Raw genomic sequence first — 14242 nt, forward strand, 5'->3', positions numbered from 1 at the left:
AGAGTCCTTGGGCCCACACAAATCATTCAAGTCACCGTCATCAACAGGATAGATGGCAGCAAAGCAGATAAGTTCTTTCCCTGGGAAAAGCAGTTTTGAGATCCTTCGACAGGAATAACTGTGAAGCTTCTTTGTGTTATATACACACAGAGATTCCTCTGCTTTCTTGATCTTATGCACAGTCACCCTGCTCCCCTCATCTAAGGTAGTGCAAGGAGAGCAAGTGGGGACAAAAGGAGACTAGTCCGGATTCCTTTGGTATAAAGAAGATCAAACTTACAACCAAGGGAGAAATCACATTATACCGTTGTCTCTTTTACAGAGCCCATTTCTAAGGGACCAGAAGGCTCAGTAGCCTCTAGATTTAACCCACAGATGCCAAAAGATGATTCTGCCTCCTGCTCTTTGTCCTGCTTCCCAGTAAAAATGCAGGGAAACACTATTTCTCTCCTGCTTCGCAGATCCTGTTAACAGTCCCAGTTTGGAGCCCCTCCTCTGATCTGTCAACACACTGGGGGCTGGAAAAGCACAATGACAGAGGCACATCCATGAGGGGATAAATATCAGGAGAGAAAGTACAGCGAGGAGCCAGCAAGCAGGGAACAGTGCATGGAATCGCATCCTCAGGAATCTCCATGAGTTGAAAGCAGAGCTCATTATTAATGTAGCTAGACATTGAGATACAGTAGCTGGAGCAAATTAGATTAAACTCCTGTATCAATGGCTAGAAACAAAGCAGGTCTTTCTTCCCTTTTCTTTTGAATGACAACCCAAAGGATATTTCTGTCTGCTTAGCTAAGTAAACATACTGCTTTAAAACAAGTAAAAACAGGAGATCAAAAACATCAGGTGACTTTTAGTATGGCAGTAAGGTCCTTTGAGATACAGCCCAAAGTGACAAGAAAAACTTGGTTATTTCCTAGCCGGGGGGGGGGGGGGGGGGGGGGGGGGGCTACAGGAGTGGTGGAGCAAGCAGTCCATTTCACCTCCACCCTCCTAATATGGGATGGGACGAGTCTTTAAGCAGATTAAAAACAGCTAAAAAGGAGAGAAAAGTGACTCTTTTCCATGGGGAGTTTTGCAAAGCAAAGGACAAGTAAGCAAAACAGAACTTCAAGAAGAAAAATCCCATTACAGTAGGACTAGAGAGAAGAAAGAAATCTTAGATTATTTAGGAGACTTAAGTTTTAATTTCAATTCTCAGAAGTTGATGAGAAGCCGAGCAGAGTGACACGCTGACAAAGCGACTAAGGAGCCCATTCCTCCCCGCCCCAACCACCACACTCAGCACCCTGCGAGCACAGCCGGAGCCCAGGGTGCTGGAGCTGTGATAAGAAACCGCTAAATGCTCCTTACCTGATGGCTCTGGTGTTTGCCAAACCTCTTTGCAAAACCAAATACAAAAGGCAAAAAAATAATCAAATAAAGCAAAGAGAAAAGGAAAAAAAAAATCACCACAAAAACCTCACAACCAACAACAGAGATGTTCCTTAAAAGCCAACAGCAACACATAGCAACTGCTAGCCATGCAGATCTTCCACGAGATGGAGACTTAAGGCACGTTATGCTTGCCCTGTCAAGGGAGACGATTTCAGAGACTTCTTAAAAAGACAGGGATTCAGATTAAAAAAATTGAAATAAACCAAAACGTATCAGCACTTTAGAGGTTAACAGCTTCTGCTGAACAACATGCGTTTATCCAACCACGTCCTAGAGTAGTTTTTTCAGCCCCGAGACCAATGAGCACAGCTAAGAGGAGGGCCTTGGGATGGTGGAGAGGCTGAGTTACCCCCACCCCTTTGCTTTCCCTCTTCTCCACTACCCCCTCCCTTTTTTTTTTTTTTTTTAGTTTAGTAAATTAATGCAGCAAGAAACTCCCAAGATCTGACGAGTCCTAGCAGGAGAGAGGGGGCAGAGGGGAAATGAGATGCGTTAGGAGGACACTGAGCCACTTTCTTTCTGAGCACAATGGGAGTGCTTCCCAAGAAACTTCCCCTTCGCTCCCCTCCGCTCTAGCCCTGAGCAATGGGACACCTTCCCTACGGCAGCAATAACTTATTCGGGAGGAAAATAGCCCAGGAAGCAGGAATCAACAGCAGCCAAACGGCGGGCAGGAAAGCGACACAAGAGGGACTGCAGCACGGCTCCACACTGACAAATTCCTGTGGATGTAATTAGAAGACACCCTGGCTAGCATCGGAGATTAAAGCCCTGGGTTGTTGAGGGTCGTGTGTCCCCCCCCTCCAAGCCTACCCCCACCACCCTGATGGCAAACCTACACCCCCTGCTTCTCCCCCTTTCGCCAGCCTGATGTCCGGAGCGAGATCCGGCTGAAGGGAGATTTCTGTGCGGGAAACCTGGTCCTCCGGCCCCGAGCACCACTGCAGTGGCGGTGGCGGGGGCACAGGCGGAGAGGAGGGACGAGCCAAGGCAGCGCCGGAGCGGAGCCGCCGGCAGCGCGGCAAGCGCCCGCGGAGCGCCGCGCACCGCCGCTGTCCAGGGTGCTGACCGGGGAGCCCGCCAGACGCTGCCCAGGGTGCTGACCGGAGCCGCCCTTCCTGCTACTGTCCAGGGTGCTGACCGAAGCCCCCCCCACCCCCACCCCGGCATTCCCCCTGCCCAGCCTGCCTCGGGAGGGGCCGCTCGCTTCCCCTACAGATTCCCCCCAAGTGCCGGGTTACTTTATTGGCCAACCCCACCAGCCCACCCCTCACGGAGTACAAAAAAAAAAAAAAAAAGAAAACAACAGCAAGAACTGGAAAAATGTGCAACGTCAACGCGCTCGGAGTCTACGTGTGGGAGACGATCGTTTTCTTCAGGTAAGGCTCCGCTTTACGGGAGGAGTGTGCACGCACTGGGCGCTGCCGGGCTGGACTGTCGTGCCCACCCCAAGCTCAGGGCACAGCCCCTAGACAGAGCCTCAGCCTTAGGACAGCGGTGTTCCGCCTTTGTCGAGCTGCCTTCTCGCCTCCTCTTGATTCCCCGAGACCGGCTATCGCACAACCCCGGGCTCGGGACTTTCCGCGGCTTTGGGAGTTACTCCGTTTAATTAGCACCGCAATCTAGCTAACCGCAGTGCTGAAAACACCGACCCCGGCTGGTTGCAAAGTGACAACTAGTGGCGGCTGGGAATGCTGCACTTGAATTTGCCGGGGTAAATATTCCCACCTCGCCCCCTCCCCATCCTCAGATTGCAGGTTAAGGTGAGTTCCGTGGGATGCTTTCACTGCTTAGCTATGTTATCTCGAGAAATCGTAGGACTCCTTTCCAAGGAGGGCTCACCCTACCTATCTCCTCAGCTTGCTATGTCTAAAGTCACTGAAAGCAAAGAAATAATCACCTTTGTTCCCAACTTTTTTCTTTCATGTTCTTTTCAATATCCTTCCCTTTTAGAATCCAAATGAAACCCAAAGGGGATGTGGGGAGCTTTTTGCTACCATATCCATTATCGACTATGTGTATTTTGACTCTGCTTTAAATGTGTTCATTTTCTCATTAAGGCTAAGATAGGAGAAAGAACAGTTTTGGTCTTAAAAATTGTTTCTGGTCCATCTCTCCTTGCAGTGTTTTTATTAGATGGGGAAAAAAAATACTGGAAGGTAGAAGCTCTTCTGTATTTGCATTTTGCTGTAGCAAGTGATAGATGCCAAATACGTGCAATTGGGAAAAAAAAACCACCCTTCTTTCATGACCTGAACTTGCTTATCAGTCTTAGACTTCATTTCAGTTGCGTGGCTCTTTCTTCTGCATTTCCATATTTTAACAAAGTCTCATCTTATAGTTTAACATGAGAGAAGAGACATTATTTACACATATCTCACTGGTGTAATACTTATTTTCTGAACTACAGTAGCAAACCTGCTGATACTGGGCAGACTTTTCTAGCTACCAGTCTCTTTCCTTTTATACACTGAAGTCCTTTCAGGCACAAAATTTAGGATATCACCACTTTTTCTCTAATTCCACAGAAAATCAGAGAGCAAGATTATAACAGGAACGCAAAACATTTAATGTTTGTCTGTTAGGAGAAACCAAGACAGACATTCCAGAAATAACTAAAATCACCAATATCTGAAAAGCAATGCACAATACTCCAAAGCCATCCTTTCTCATCTTATTTAGTCACAAGCATATAGCAGTACTCCACAATAAAGTGGAGTGGGCTAAAAGGAAGCATACATATGTGCAATAAACTCTTTAATTAAACAATGTTGAAGCACAGAGATAAAAAACAAGATTAAACAACACATAAATTCTGTCCATAAATAAGCTAGAAGGCAAAAGGAAAGTAAATTTTTTTTTTTTTTAAAAAGCATTTCCAGGCTTGAGTTTCCTATGACCCTGGTGTTAAAGCATCTGTCCAGCTCTCCTTTGAACTGCCCAAACAAGTGAAATTGATACATACTTGTCTTGTTGATCCTGTTCTATGATGCACACTTATGCATTACATGACACATGTGAGCACTTACAGATCCTCAGCACATCAATTAAAGTCCTGGGCATTCAAAACCTCGGTAAACCAGCCCCTTCAGGTTCTAATGTAAATTTTTATACTGTTATATACATGCGCATGTACATACATGCTGTATGTGATTGTGTCATATTGTATACAAAAGGTATTTCTGGAGGTCTAGTTTTCCTGAAATTAGCATTTAAGAACATTCGAAAATGCTCTAATTCAGTTACAGGGAGACGTTGAAACCAAATTGGTTTATATACCACCATCATTTTCCAAACAAGAAAAAAAAAAAAAAAAAAAAAAAAAATCAGTAATTCCTGCTCAGAACTGACTCTAAGCAATATTTTTCTTTTTTATCGCGCTTTGTGCTATGTGTTCAATTTATTACAGGCCAAGAATCTACCAGCCTTTCTGGTCCAGGAATAGCTTTGCTATTTCAGTTTCAGAAAGCGAAGTTTATTCATTAACAATCATTCATAAATTTAGTGTGCCAATTACTCCAGCACACAGTCATACATAATGTTTAAAAACCCACAAGCTGATAATCCAATAATCCATAATAGAAGTATGCATTGCTTTAAATTACAGGGTGTACCACACTTTATTGTCAGCCTGTCAAAAACATTCTGGAAAGACAATCCGCTATACGTTAGTACTTATACCACAAAAATAAAGAAAAATACAAAGTCCCAAAGGAAAATTAGACAGAGCCAATACAGGAAATAAGACTAGATCTGTTGCTTAATAAAAAATGTCCTTCACCAACCTTTTAAAAACAAGACCCTGTGGGAAAGAGTAACAGCTGGTGTGTGAACGCAAACATTATGGTATTGCCAATATGATATTTGTTTCTGTTACAGTTGGGGTGTTTTCGAAGGAATTTGCAACAAGCAGCTTATTCTGACATGCTTTTCTTTACAGAAGAGCCTTTCCCATTTTGCTACCTGCCTTCTCGGACTGCAGTCACTTGGCTGTGACTAAGACATTTACTGAGAACCTGGGTAGAGACAGGAATCGAAATTGGGTTGGGGTGGGAGATGAAGAGTGTCTTCTGACAAGACAGGCTGCTTGACCAAATTTTCCTTACACATATCTCTGTAAGGCAAAATGCTGTTTCTTCAAAATAAGAATAGACGGGACAATATTTACATAGGGACTCCCAGATGTCCTGCATGTATCTGTGGAGACATATACGCTCATTCTCCCAAAGTCTAACTACAGACACTGCATGTTCATACCCTGATTCAGTTGTGAATTCCTTCATGCAGAACAAAAGGCTACCCCCTAACCTGTGATGATCTGACCTGGACTTTCTGTTGTACTATAGCATTTTAACAGCTGTAGTGGTCCAGAAACACCACTGCGTAAGCCTGGGGGTAGCCTAGAACTAGAACTGGCACCTTACTCAACTGGACGCTGTCTTGTGAGGCTTTGAAATTCTTTGGGTCTGATTCTTGTCCTAATTGCACTTCTGTAAATCAGGAATCAGCAGCACGACCTTCACTGAACCAAGATCAGAGTAGGTCCCTTCTGAACAGCAATCTGTCAGCTAGCAGAAGTGATTGAAGGCTACTGCTCCAAGTGATGCACAGGCTAAAAGTTGCTACCAGCCTCAGACCCTATTGGATTGCTCTAACTGGCATTTTTGTATGCCTGTCAGTAACAGAGCTCTTCAATTCCAGTTTTAAAAACAATAAGAAGATGCCATTGTGAATATGATGCCTCATAACTTTGTGGAAAGACAGACACTTTTTCCTAAAACAGACTTGACAAGTAAAGTAGGCAATTGGAGAGCTGCTGATTTCAGCCCCTTGAAAATACAACAAAAGAAAAGGCAGAGGAAGGAAAAGGAGAGTAATGTGCATGTTATCTCTGAACCTTCTGCTATAGCTCTGCAGTGCTAGATAGCATTACAGAGGTACCTGAAAATGAAGTGCTAACCAAAGACTTCCGGAGCCACAAGCTAAGCAACGTAGCAGATGTTCTCAGTAGTTAAAGAGCATTTCCCTCACACTAACTAAAAATCCACTGGAAGTTGTGCCTTATCACCTGTTGTGCCTCTGCTGAGCCTGTCAGCTCCTCTGCAAAATAAAAATGATTTAGCAAAAGCTTGGACTAGATGCCTCTAAGGACACTAACTTCTTTGGTCTGCAACCTATAATAGCCCCATTAAAGACCCTGCTAAAAGGGTTACATATTCAAGGTTTGAAAATGTGATGAGGTAGACAATTCTACCTAGAAGCCCTTATAAATCATTTCACAAAGAAAGATTAATTTGGTGTCATCCCAGTAGAAACACAAAGTGTTTGGGACCCTGCCTTCTGCAGGGACTTTGTACACACTTCCATCCACCCATAGCGATTCACTTGCATTTTAGGCAATTAAGACAAATCAATGTGAAATGCGCAAAATATTTTCTCATGTAGTCTAATCTTAACCTTCCTGTCTAAAGAGCTGCCTTAAATTCCAGACCTGCTCTGTAGGTAGATCAGAATAAAAAAAAAAAAAAAAAAAAAAAAAAAAGGCTCCACAAATGGCTGGGCAGAAACCATTCCCCACCCCCCCCACTCCCCCCTTATGTTGGGTGCAAGGAGCAGCAAAACCATAGATTATCACCTTGCTTAACAAAAGCATTACAAAAATATTGCTGTTTCTCATACACACCAATAAAATACCCTTTCTCTGAGCCACTGAGGCCGTGCAAATTTTAGATAATAAACACTGGCTGTCCATGTTGACTCCCACTGAACATTACATTATACCGCAGCAAGTCCCTCTGGCAGAACACGTATTTACTGTTCAAATACCTGAAGGGAGATGCTTCTGGAAAGAGATCAATATGTGGAGGGAATGGTCAGATCCTGCCCCTACATATGAGAGCATTATATCACATTAATTGCCTACAGAGACTTCCCATGCTTAAATTCTCATTCTTGAAGGAATTTGGTCCCTCCTTCCTCTTCTCCCATGAAAGAGGTGTTGGAGACCCTTATGTATGAAGCAAGTCATGAGCAAAGGGCCCTCTGACTCTGTTTTAAGTGTCTTGGATTTAATAGCACAGACTAAAGGCTAAACAGTTCATTCTGCTACTGACCAAGTGATTCAAGTCCAAAAGGAAAGCACTTTAAGCAACAGCACACTGCAATTCCCCTGTTCTTGGTGTCAGCTTATGAAATTCATCTCACCGAATCCTCATGGGCTAACCTGGATAGAAAAGGATCCCAGCATCTGAATTAAGATGTTAATCAATGTCCAAAATTAATTTACTTTATTATTCCAGCACTGACCAGTGATCATTCATCTGTGATAGAGAACCAGCAGAGAAGTCTGTTCTGATTTCATTTCAGCATGCAGGTTGAAAGGGCTCTCCAAATTTCCATATTGGGAACAAGATATCGGACCACCTAATGAATACAATTGTTATTTAGGTAGTGATGAAAGACAAGGGCTTTAAAAATATAAATAGGGCTTTAAAAATGACAACACCCAAATCAAAACCACAACATTTAAATATGTCAAATAATCGAAATCTATTCACTGACTTCCACTTGCTCATTTTCTATAACCTGGAGCTTTTCTGCGAAGCCCAAAGTGACTGGTGTTAAGATGACAGAGAGGCTGATAATGCATTTTGACTTCTACCTGTTTTATTTGCCCGTATCAGCTCTCGCTGTTGTGGCACATTAAATCAGGGTTTCACTATTTCCAGTAAATTACCCTTTTGATTTGCTATCCTTACCTTGCATACTTTGCTGACCTTTGCCAGAAAGAGCACAATGATTTCTATTCTTACAAAACATGGTTACACTTGTACACCTCACCTTTCAAGAAAAATGGCTCATCACATTCTTTCACATGCTAAAAAAATGTCATTCCAGTATACCCTCCCCACTATGGTTTGATTCAATTTTTTGACTGACAAAAAAAAAAAAAAATTCCAAACACTTTTGATAATTTCAGTTTGAAAAAAAAATACCCAAAACAAAACAGAAAAAAAAACCAGCCAAAATACAACAACAAACAAAAAAACCCAACACACAAACAACTTGGGATAAATGGAGCAAGAAGGAAGGAGCAAGAGAAGCAGGAATTCCTCTCGCTGCTCCAGCACAAGGCACCAGAAGGATCGTTAGCAGCCATGTCCAGACAGCTCAACTCCAGGCTGTCTGGCTGCTGACTTGCACAGCCCAGAAAAGAGCAACTTTTGCATTGTACTCAGTATAATAAAATATTGCTAATTCAGCACGTCATTTCCCCATAAAGAAGGAAAAAAAAAAAAAGTAAAATTCACCTCTTTGTTTCTCTCACCATTCCCCCAAATTATCCAAACAATTTATATTTGTATTTACAAAGCCAGAAAACAGAGACCATTTCCCTTTAGGCAAGATGGTTTACATTGGTATTTCTTAGTCAAGATGATTGGTTGATGCAAAATGATTTAGTCCCCTTAACCTCTTGGGAAACTGCTGATCTGGTCCTGGAGGTCTACATGCTGCAATTCCACTGGTGCTATAGATCAGATACACACCTCCAAGCCACTCCTAAATCTCTACTGATACTTCAAGATACTGATGCTCGGAAACTGGAAAAAAAAAAAAAAAAAAAAAAAAAAACACAGAAATAGAGCTTTTGTCACCTCAGTAAGGCCAAAGCGCAGAGAGAGCCTGCAGAGAACAGAAATAGATAGAGACAGATGCACCCGTCTCTTCCACGCGCTGAGCACTCCCCATTATGCACACAATTATTTCATCCATATAATGCACCATGGTAAGCTGCTGATTTGGGGACTGCACCACATCTGGCTGGTACACAGACACAGTTGGCATCCTGTAAATACATCCCTGCTGGATCTAAGTGCCAGCTGAGAAAAGCAGGAGAAATCTTAATTTACCAAACCCCACGAAATTTGGATTTTGAGAGGGAGGGGGAAACAAAAGAATGCACTTTTGCACCTGCTTTCCTTTTCATTTCTCCCTCTTCATCTTTCCACTGTGCCTTACAGACCATTAAGGGGAAAAAAAAAAAAAAAAAAGACAAAAAGAGACAAAAAGAAACAAAAAACCCAAATGCCTTAGCAGACAGCCAGGGAACTCTCTTGTTTTTAATCAGTGCCTTGTTGTGGGGTGGGTGAAAAGAGGAAAAAAAACTACCAAGAGCTTGGCAAGACAAGGAATGTCGCATGCATGGAACAGCAGGGCTTGCAGTGCAATCAATCATCGCGCAACGCTGCCTTCAGACGAAAGCTGCCGACAGCAGCTCCCCTCACGCGCCTGCCCTGGGAGCGGTGCCTGTCCCTACGACCACCCGTCCAGAATGCGGATCCCGTCCCCCAGCCCCAACAGGGCTGGAGCAAACACACAAATCGATAAATAGCAGCAGAAGTGGGATCGATGGTGGATTGGACCACTATCACATGTGGCTGGTTCAGCAGCAGAATGCAGCTGAGCCGGGAGACAATCCAATACAATTCATCACTTCTCACCTTTACCCGATTTCCTTTGAATTTTTTTTTTCTTCGTTTATTTCAGATGGTGCAAGTAAAAAGATGCTTTCTATAAAGCACCAAGCACAGGCTCCTCCTCCCTTGTCTTATGGAGGAAGTATAAAACCTGAAAGCATAGGAGGGTCCCCTGTTATAAGCATCCTTTAAAAAAAAAAAAAAAAAAATCCTTAGCTCTAAAAGTCCTTGTTAGTGCCAAGAGCCCCTGCGCAAGATGGGTCGAGTCCCCCACTACAGCAGGATCTGTGCACCACATGTATTACCGCGGTTGGGAGTAGGGAACGGAGATGCGCTGAATTCCCAGATGAGGCAGCCTTTTATTATCTTGTAGTAATCGCAAAGACAGGCTGTGGACAAAAAAGTGACTTTTCATGGGGTATCTTTGCAATCTTGTCTCTTTGTTCACTCCCAGTGCTTTTACCCTGTGGAAGCACTGCTGAACAGGGCAACAGTTCCTGGCACATCCACACACACATACCGATCTTTTTCCTGCACCAGAGCTCCCAAGATCCGATTTACAAACCAAAACCTGTGCCTTCCACCTCTCCTGCCACCCCACATGCCTGAGAATCACAAGCATCCTCCAGCTTCCCGCCCCATCCATCACACCCTGACACAGAGCTATGGGCTCAGAAATCATCTCCCAGCAGTGTGGCTGACAAAGTACAAACCCTACCAAACACAACCTGCTCTCCTGCACCAACGCAGGCCCCGCAGCACTGCCAGGGTTCAAAAAGATGTGGGTTTGTCTTTTTTTTTTGTCAGGGAGCTAAGAGACCAAAGTCAGAGGGCAGCTGGGGTGGGAAGGAGAAGACCCAGAGCTTAGCCATTCCTTCCAGAAGTTATATTTCGTTATAGTTCATGAATAAACTGATAAATTACACCAGGAATCACAGACAGCACAGAGGGAACATTTGTCTCCTGCAGGGTGTTTGCATTGCAATGACAACAACTAATTCTATCAGAAAATATCAAAACGAGCTCTCATCACACAACTCATTTCGCGCAGTACAAAACACACACATCAGAGAGCACCGGGTTTGCTATGGGACCCACAATTTTGTGGGTAGGTTATGAGTGTTAGCACCGGAGGCCTTTTCAAAGGATCTGTAGCAAAAAGTTTCAGGAGATAGAACCCACCACCACTCTGCACTGCATGTTATATCTCTTTTAAAAAGAATTCTATTCATACCACCTCTGATCTACCAAAAAAAGCAGTTACAATATTCTTACCCGATCTTAACAAGCAGCATAAATCCTTAAACTAAAACTAATTTTTAAAAAGCTGGCATGGCACGCTATTTGAACTGATGAAAAGACGACTGATAGTGCGACTGCAGAGCTATAGATAGAAGAGCATCCGCGATTTCTCGTAATTCTCTGACACTTGTCTGGTCTATGATCTAAAACCGTCTGACGTCAATTGAGGTTCCCACCGCAGTTCTCCATCCAAACACTAAATCAAGAGCACATCAGCGAAGAGAATATTGTTGCCTAGAATATGAAGCCTCGTCTTGTAAAGACATTTCCCCCCTTCCTTACAGCATTCAGGAAGGCTGTTTATGCATATCTTTCAATATCTGCCTAGCCCCCCTGACTTTAAAGGGAATATTCAGTGTGTGTGAAGCTAGACACATGCTTTTGTCTTTGCAGGGATTTTTTTTTTCCTTTGTTTTTTTTTTCCAATGAAAAAAGCAATTATACTTTTTTTAAAACCTTTCAGTATATGTAAGAGACAATGCTGGTGTTTGCTGGATTTATTTCACAAGTGATTAAAACCCGAGCATGGACTTGCGCTTCACAGTTTTTTGAGTTATGTTTTCAACCCTGTCTCAGTGGCTTTGGATCACACATCTCCAGAAAGTCACTACTTGTTCTCCAAGAGCTGTAGATGCTTCTGGAAGAGTGCTTAGTTGAGAATGTCACTAGAGAGAATGCCTGTGGCTCAAAACTGAATTTAACACACACTTTTTTTTTTTTTAATATGTGATAAGTAAGAGTGACCACATAACATACGAGAGTTTGAACAACAGTCCTTGCGAGAGCAGGGATCTTGCACACAACCGAGCGCTATTCCCATGCAATTTGTTCATCTCCCTGTGCTCTCCCCATCTCAACTATATACAGCATGCAGATTTCTCCCCCCCAAGCTGATAGTCATATATTATTTTCTTATTGCTCTGTCCAGGCAGCATCAGCAATTGTTCCAAGCGCTGGTGTCTTTCCATAGAGTTAATCAGTGTAATTGGGATGTTTTATAGTTCTAGACAGGGTGTTTTGCCATATGGGGCAAGAGCCATGGGCTGCAGGAACGTGGCAGTGAGACATCGGAATACTCCAGTCTGAAGAACAGATTTTTTCTCACTCCAGTCAAGTTGTTGCAGCTTTCCCTGGATGGGAATGATTGCAGAGGGTTAATTCCCTGAGGGCCACGGAAAAGTCCCTCCCAGCTCCTCTGCTCCTGTACAGCCACAGGGACCAGTGGTAAAATTGTGTTGTGCAGGACCTTTGAGAGCATTTGGGGATTCTTTGGGTTAAAACTTTAACTGATTACATCCTGCGACTACTGCAATGCAGTTACTTCTGGTGCAAAAGCTAGAATTGGTTTAAACAGCTCACAGCAACAGAGCACAACCATCCAGGACAGAGATGGCAACATTTTACCAGCCTACTTTTTCTTTCCCATTCCCCTCCTCCCCAGTGAATAGGGATAAATAATAGCTTAATGCCCATTTCTGTCTCAGAGTGAAGTCGCCTTTGTCACAGGTTCTCAAATTCCATATTTCACCAGTCTCACTGTATCTGACTATTTGCGTATCCTGGCCCAACATCCAGTTCTGCTCCATGCTTCTGTTGCATAAGCTCTCAGCTGAATTAAGAAAACTACCGCATCCAAATTTCCTCCCCACCTCCGAAAATGAGCTTTGCAAATTCACCCCTGTAGCACACCCCACATCCTCACTGCATGGACTGTAATCGCCAGCAGTTGAGGACGGCTGCGTGGATTGCCACCAGCACGTCCGTAACACTCAAGAGCTCCTTCTACTCCGCGCCATGCCAGCCCAAAACCACAGCATCGGCGCGCTCTTCTCCCCACACTCCTCCGCTCTTCTTTTATCCTGTCCCCCTCTACTGCTGTAGGCCAGGAATTCAGACAACGTGACAGAGAAAGACACGCAGACAGTGAGTTGCATCCTTTTTAATTGAATTGCATATCAATATTGATTGTGCTATTCATTTTGATAGCAAATCTAATCATTTAAGAACAGTCTGCTCGCAGCCTCTGCCAAGCCTCCCCAGGCCAGCGTCTGGCAGCATTTCCCTCAAGAGAGCATGTTGGTGTGCAGTCAGAAATAACGGCCTGGGTACAGAGTTTAGGGTTGCGCCTTTCCCTTTTCACCAGGAATATTTCTCATCTGTCCTTCCTTCCTCCCTCCGCCTGCCGAGACAAGATGGAGATGGGCGGCCCCAGCACAAGCAGAGGCTGAATACAGGCTGGGCTCTGCTGAGCTCCAGTCTCTGCTCAGGGACCTCTGTGCCCGAGAGGAACTATCTCAGGGACCAGGGAGATGGTTCGGGAAGAGGGGGGGGGAGAGTTGCCATGGGTAACGCTAGTTAATCATGGACAACACGATGCCTTTCTGTGCCCAACCGTCTGATGTTCTCTTTGCAACTACGCCTCTCAGAGCCTGCTGGAGTCAATAAAATGAAGCTGATGAGTTCTCCTGTGTCCCCAAGACCCCACAGTGCCCTAGCCAGGCTTTGAAGGTAATAGGGGAAAACGGTTCTACTGGTCACCCCAGCCTCCCTCAAAAGACCTGATGGCTATTCCTCTCCCCTGCGATATCTACTTAACAGAAAAGATCACATCTGAAGGACTAACGTGTGAGTCAGCTCACCTGAGCGCTACTCCCAACACATCCCTGCCAAGCTTTCCGGCAAACCGCTTCGGAAACCCCTGCTGAGCAGCACTGAACTGGGGTAAATAATCAGATACCTTCTATTTCCCCAACTTGCACAGAGCTCAACCAGAGGAATAAATCCAGTGCTGCTCTCTTGTGCCACTGGTGTTACACCAGTTTACCTTCACGGGGACCTGAGCCTTCCACACTTTGCAGAGACAGATTTCCTCTGCAAACACTTGTTTTGCAACAGTTTGTGCTGCTGCTGCCAGACGTTACTTTTTACCCTCAGAATTAATGATTAACAATTAAATTATTTGACAGGGGAATAGAGGCCCAGTGCTAATTAAATTCCTCTGTCTCTCCTCTTCGCAAAGAAAA

At 44.2% G+C, this 14242-nt stretch overlaps 1 protein-coding gene across 2 annotated transcripts in view; it reads left to right on the forward strand.

Moving 5' to 3' along the window:
* Positions 1-2763: 2763 nt before the first annotated feature.
* GLRA1 (glycine receptor alpha 1) overlaps positions 2764-14242 on the forward strand; it is a gene marked incomplete at both ends in the record, with an annotated part of 41019 nt that continues 29540 nt past the window's right edge. For both annotated transcript variants that reach the window (XM_082490038.1, XM_082490039.1), the window contains one exon: positions 2764-2819. In XM_082490038.1, the coding sequence (XP_082346164.1) occupies positions 2764-2819 (56 nt within the window). The remainder of the gene's footprint in view (positions 2820-14242) is intronic.

This window comes from Vanellus vanellus (assembly GCF_965231255.1).
Source record: "Vanellus vanellus genome assembly, chromosome: 13".
NCBI lineage: Eukaryota > Metazoa > Chordata > Aves > Charadriiformes > Charadriidae > Vanellus > Vanellus vanellus.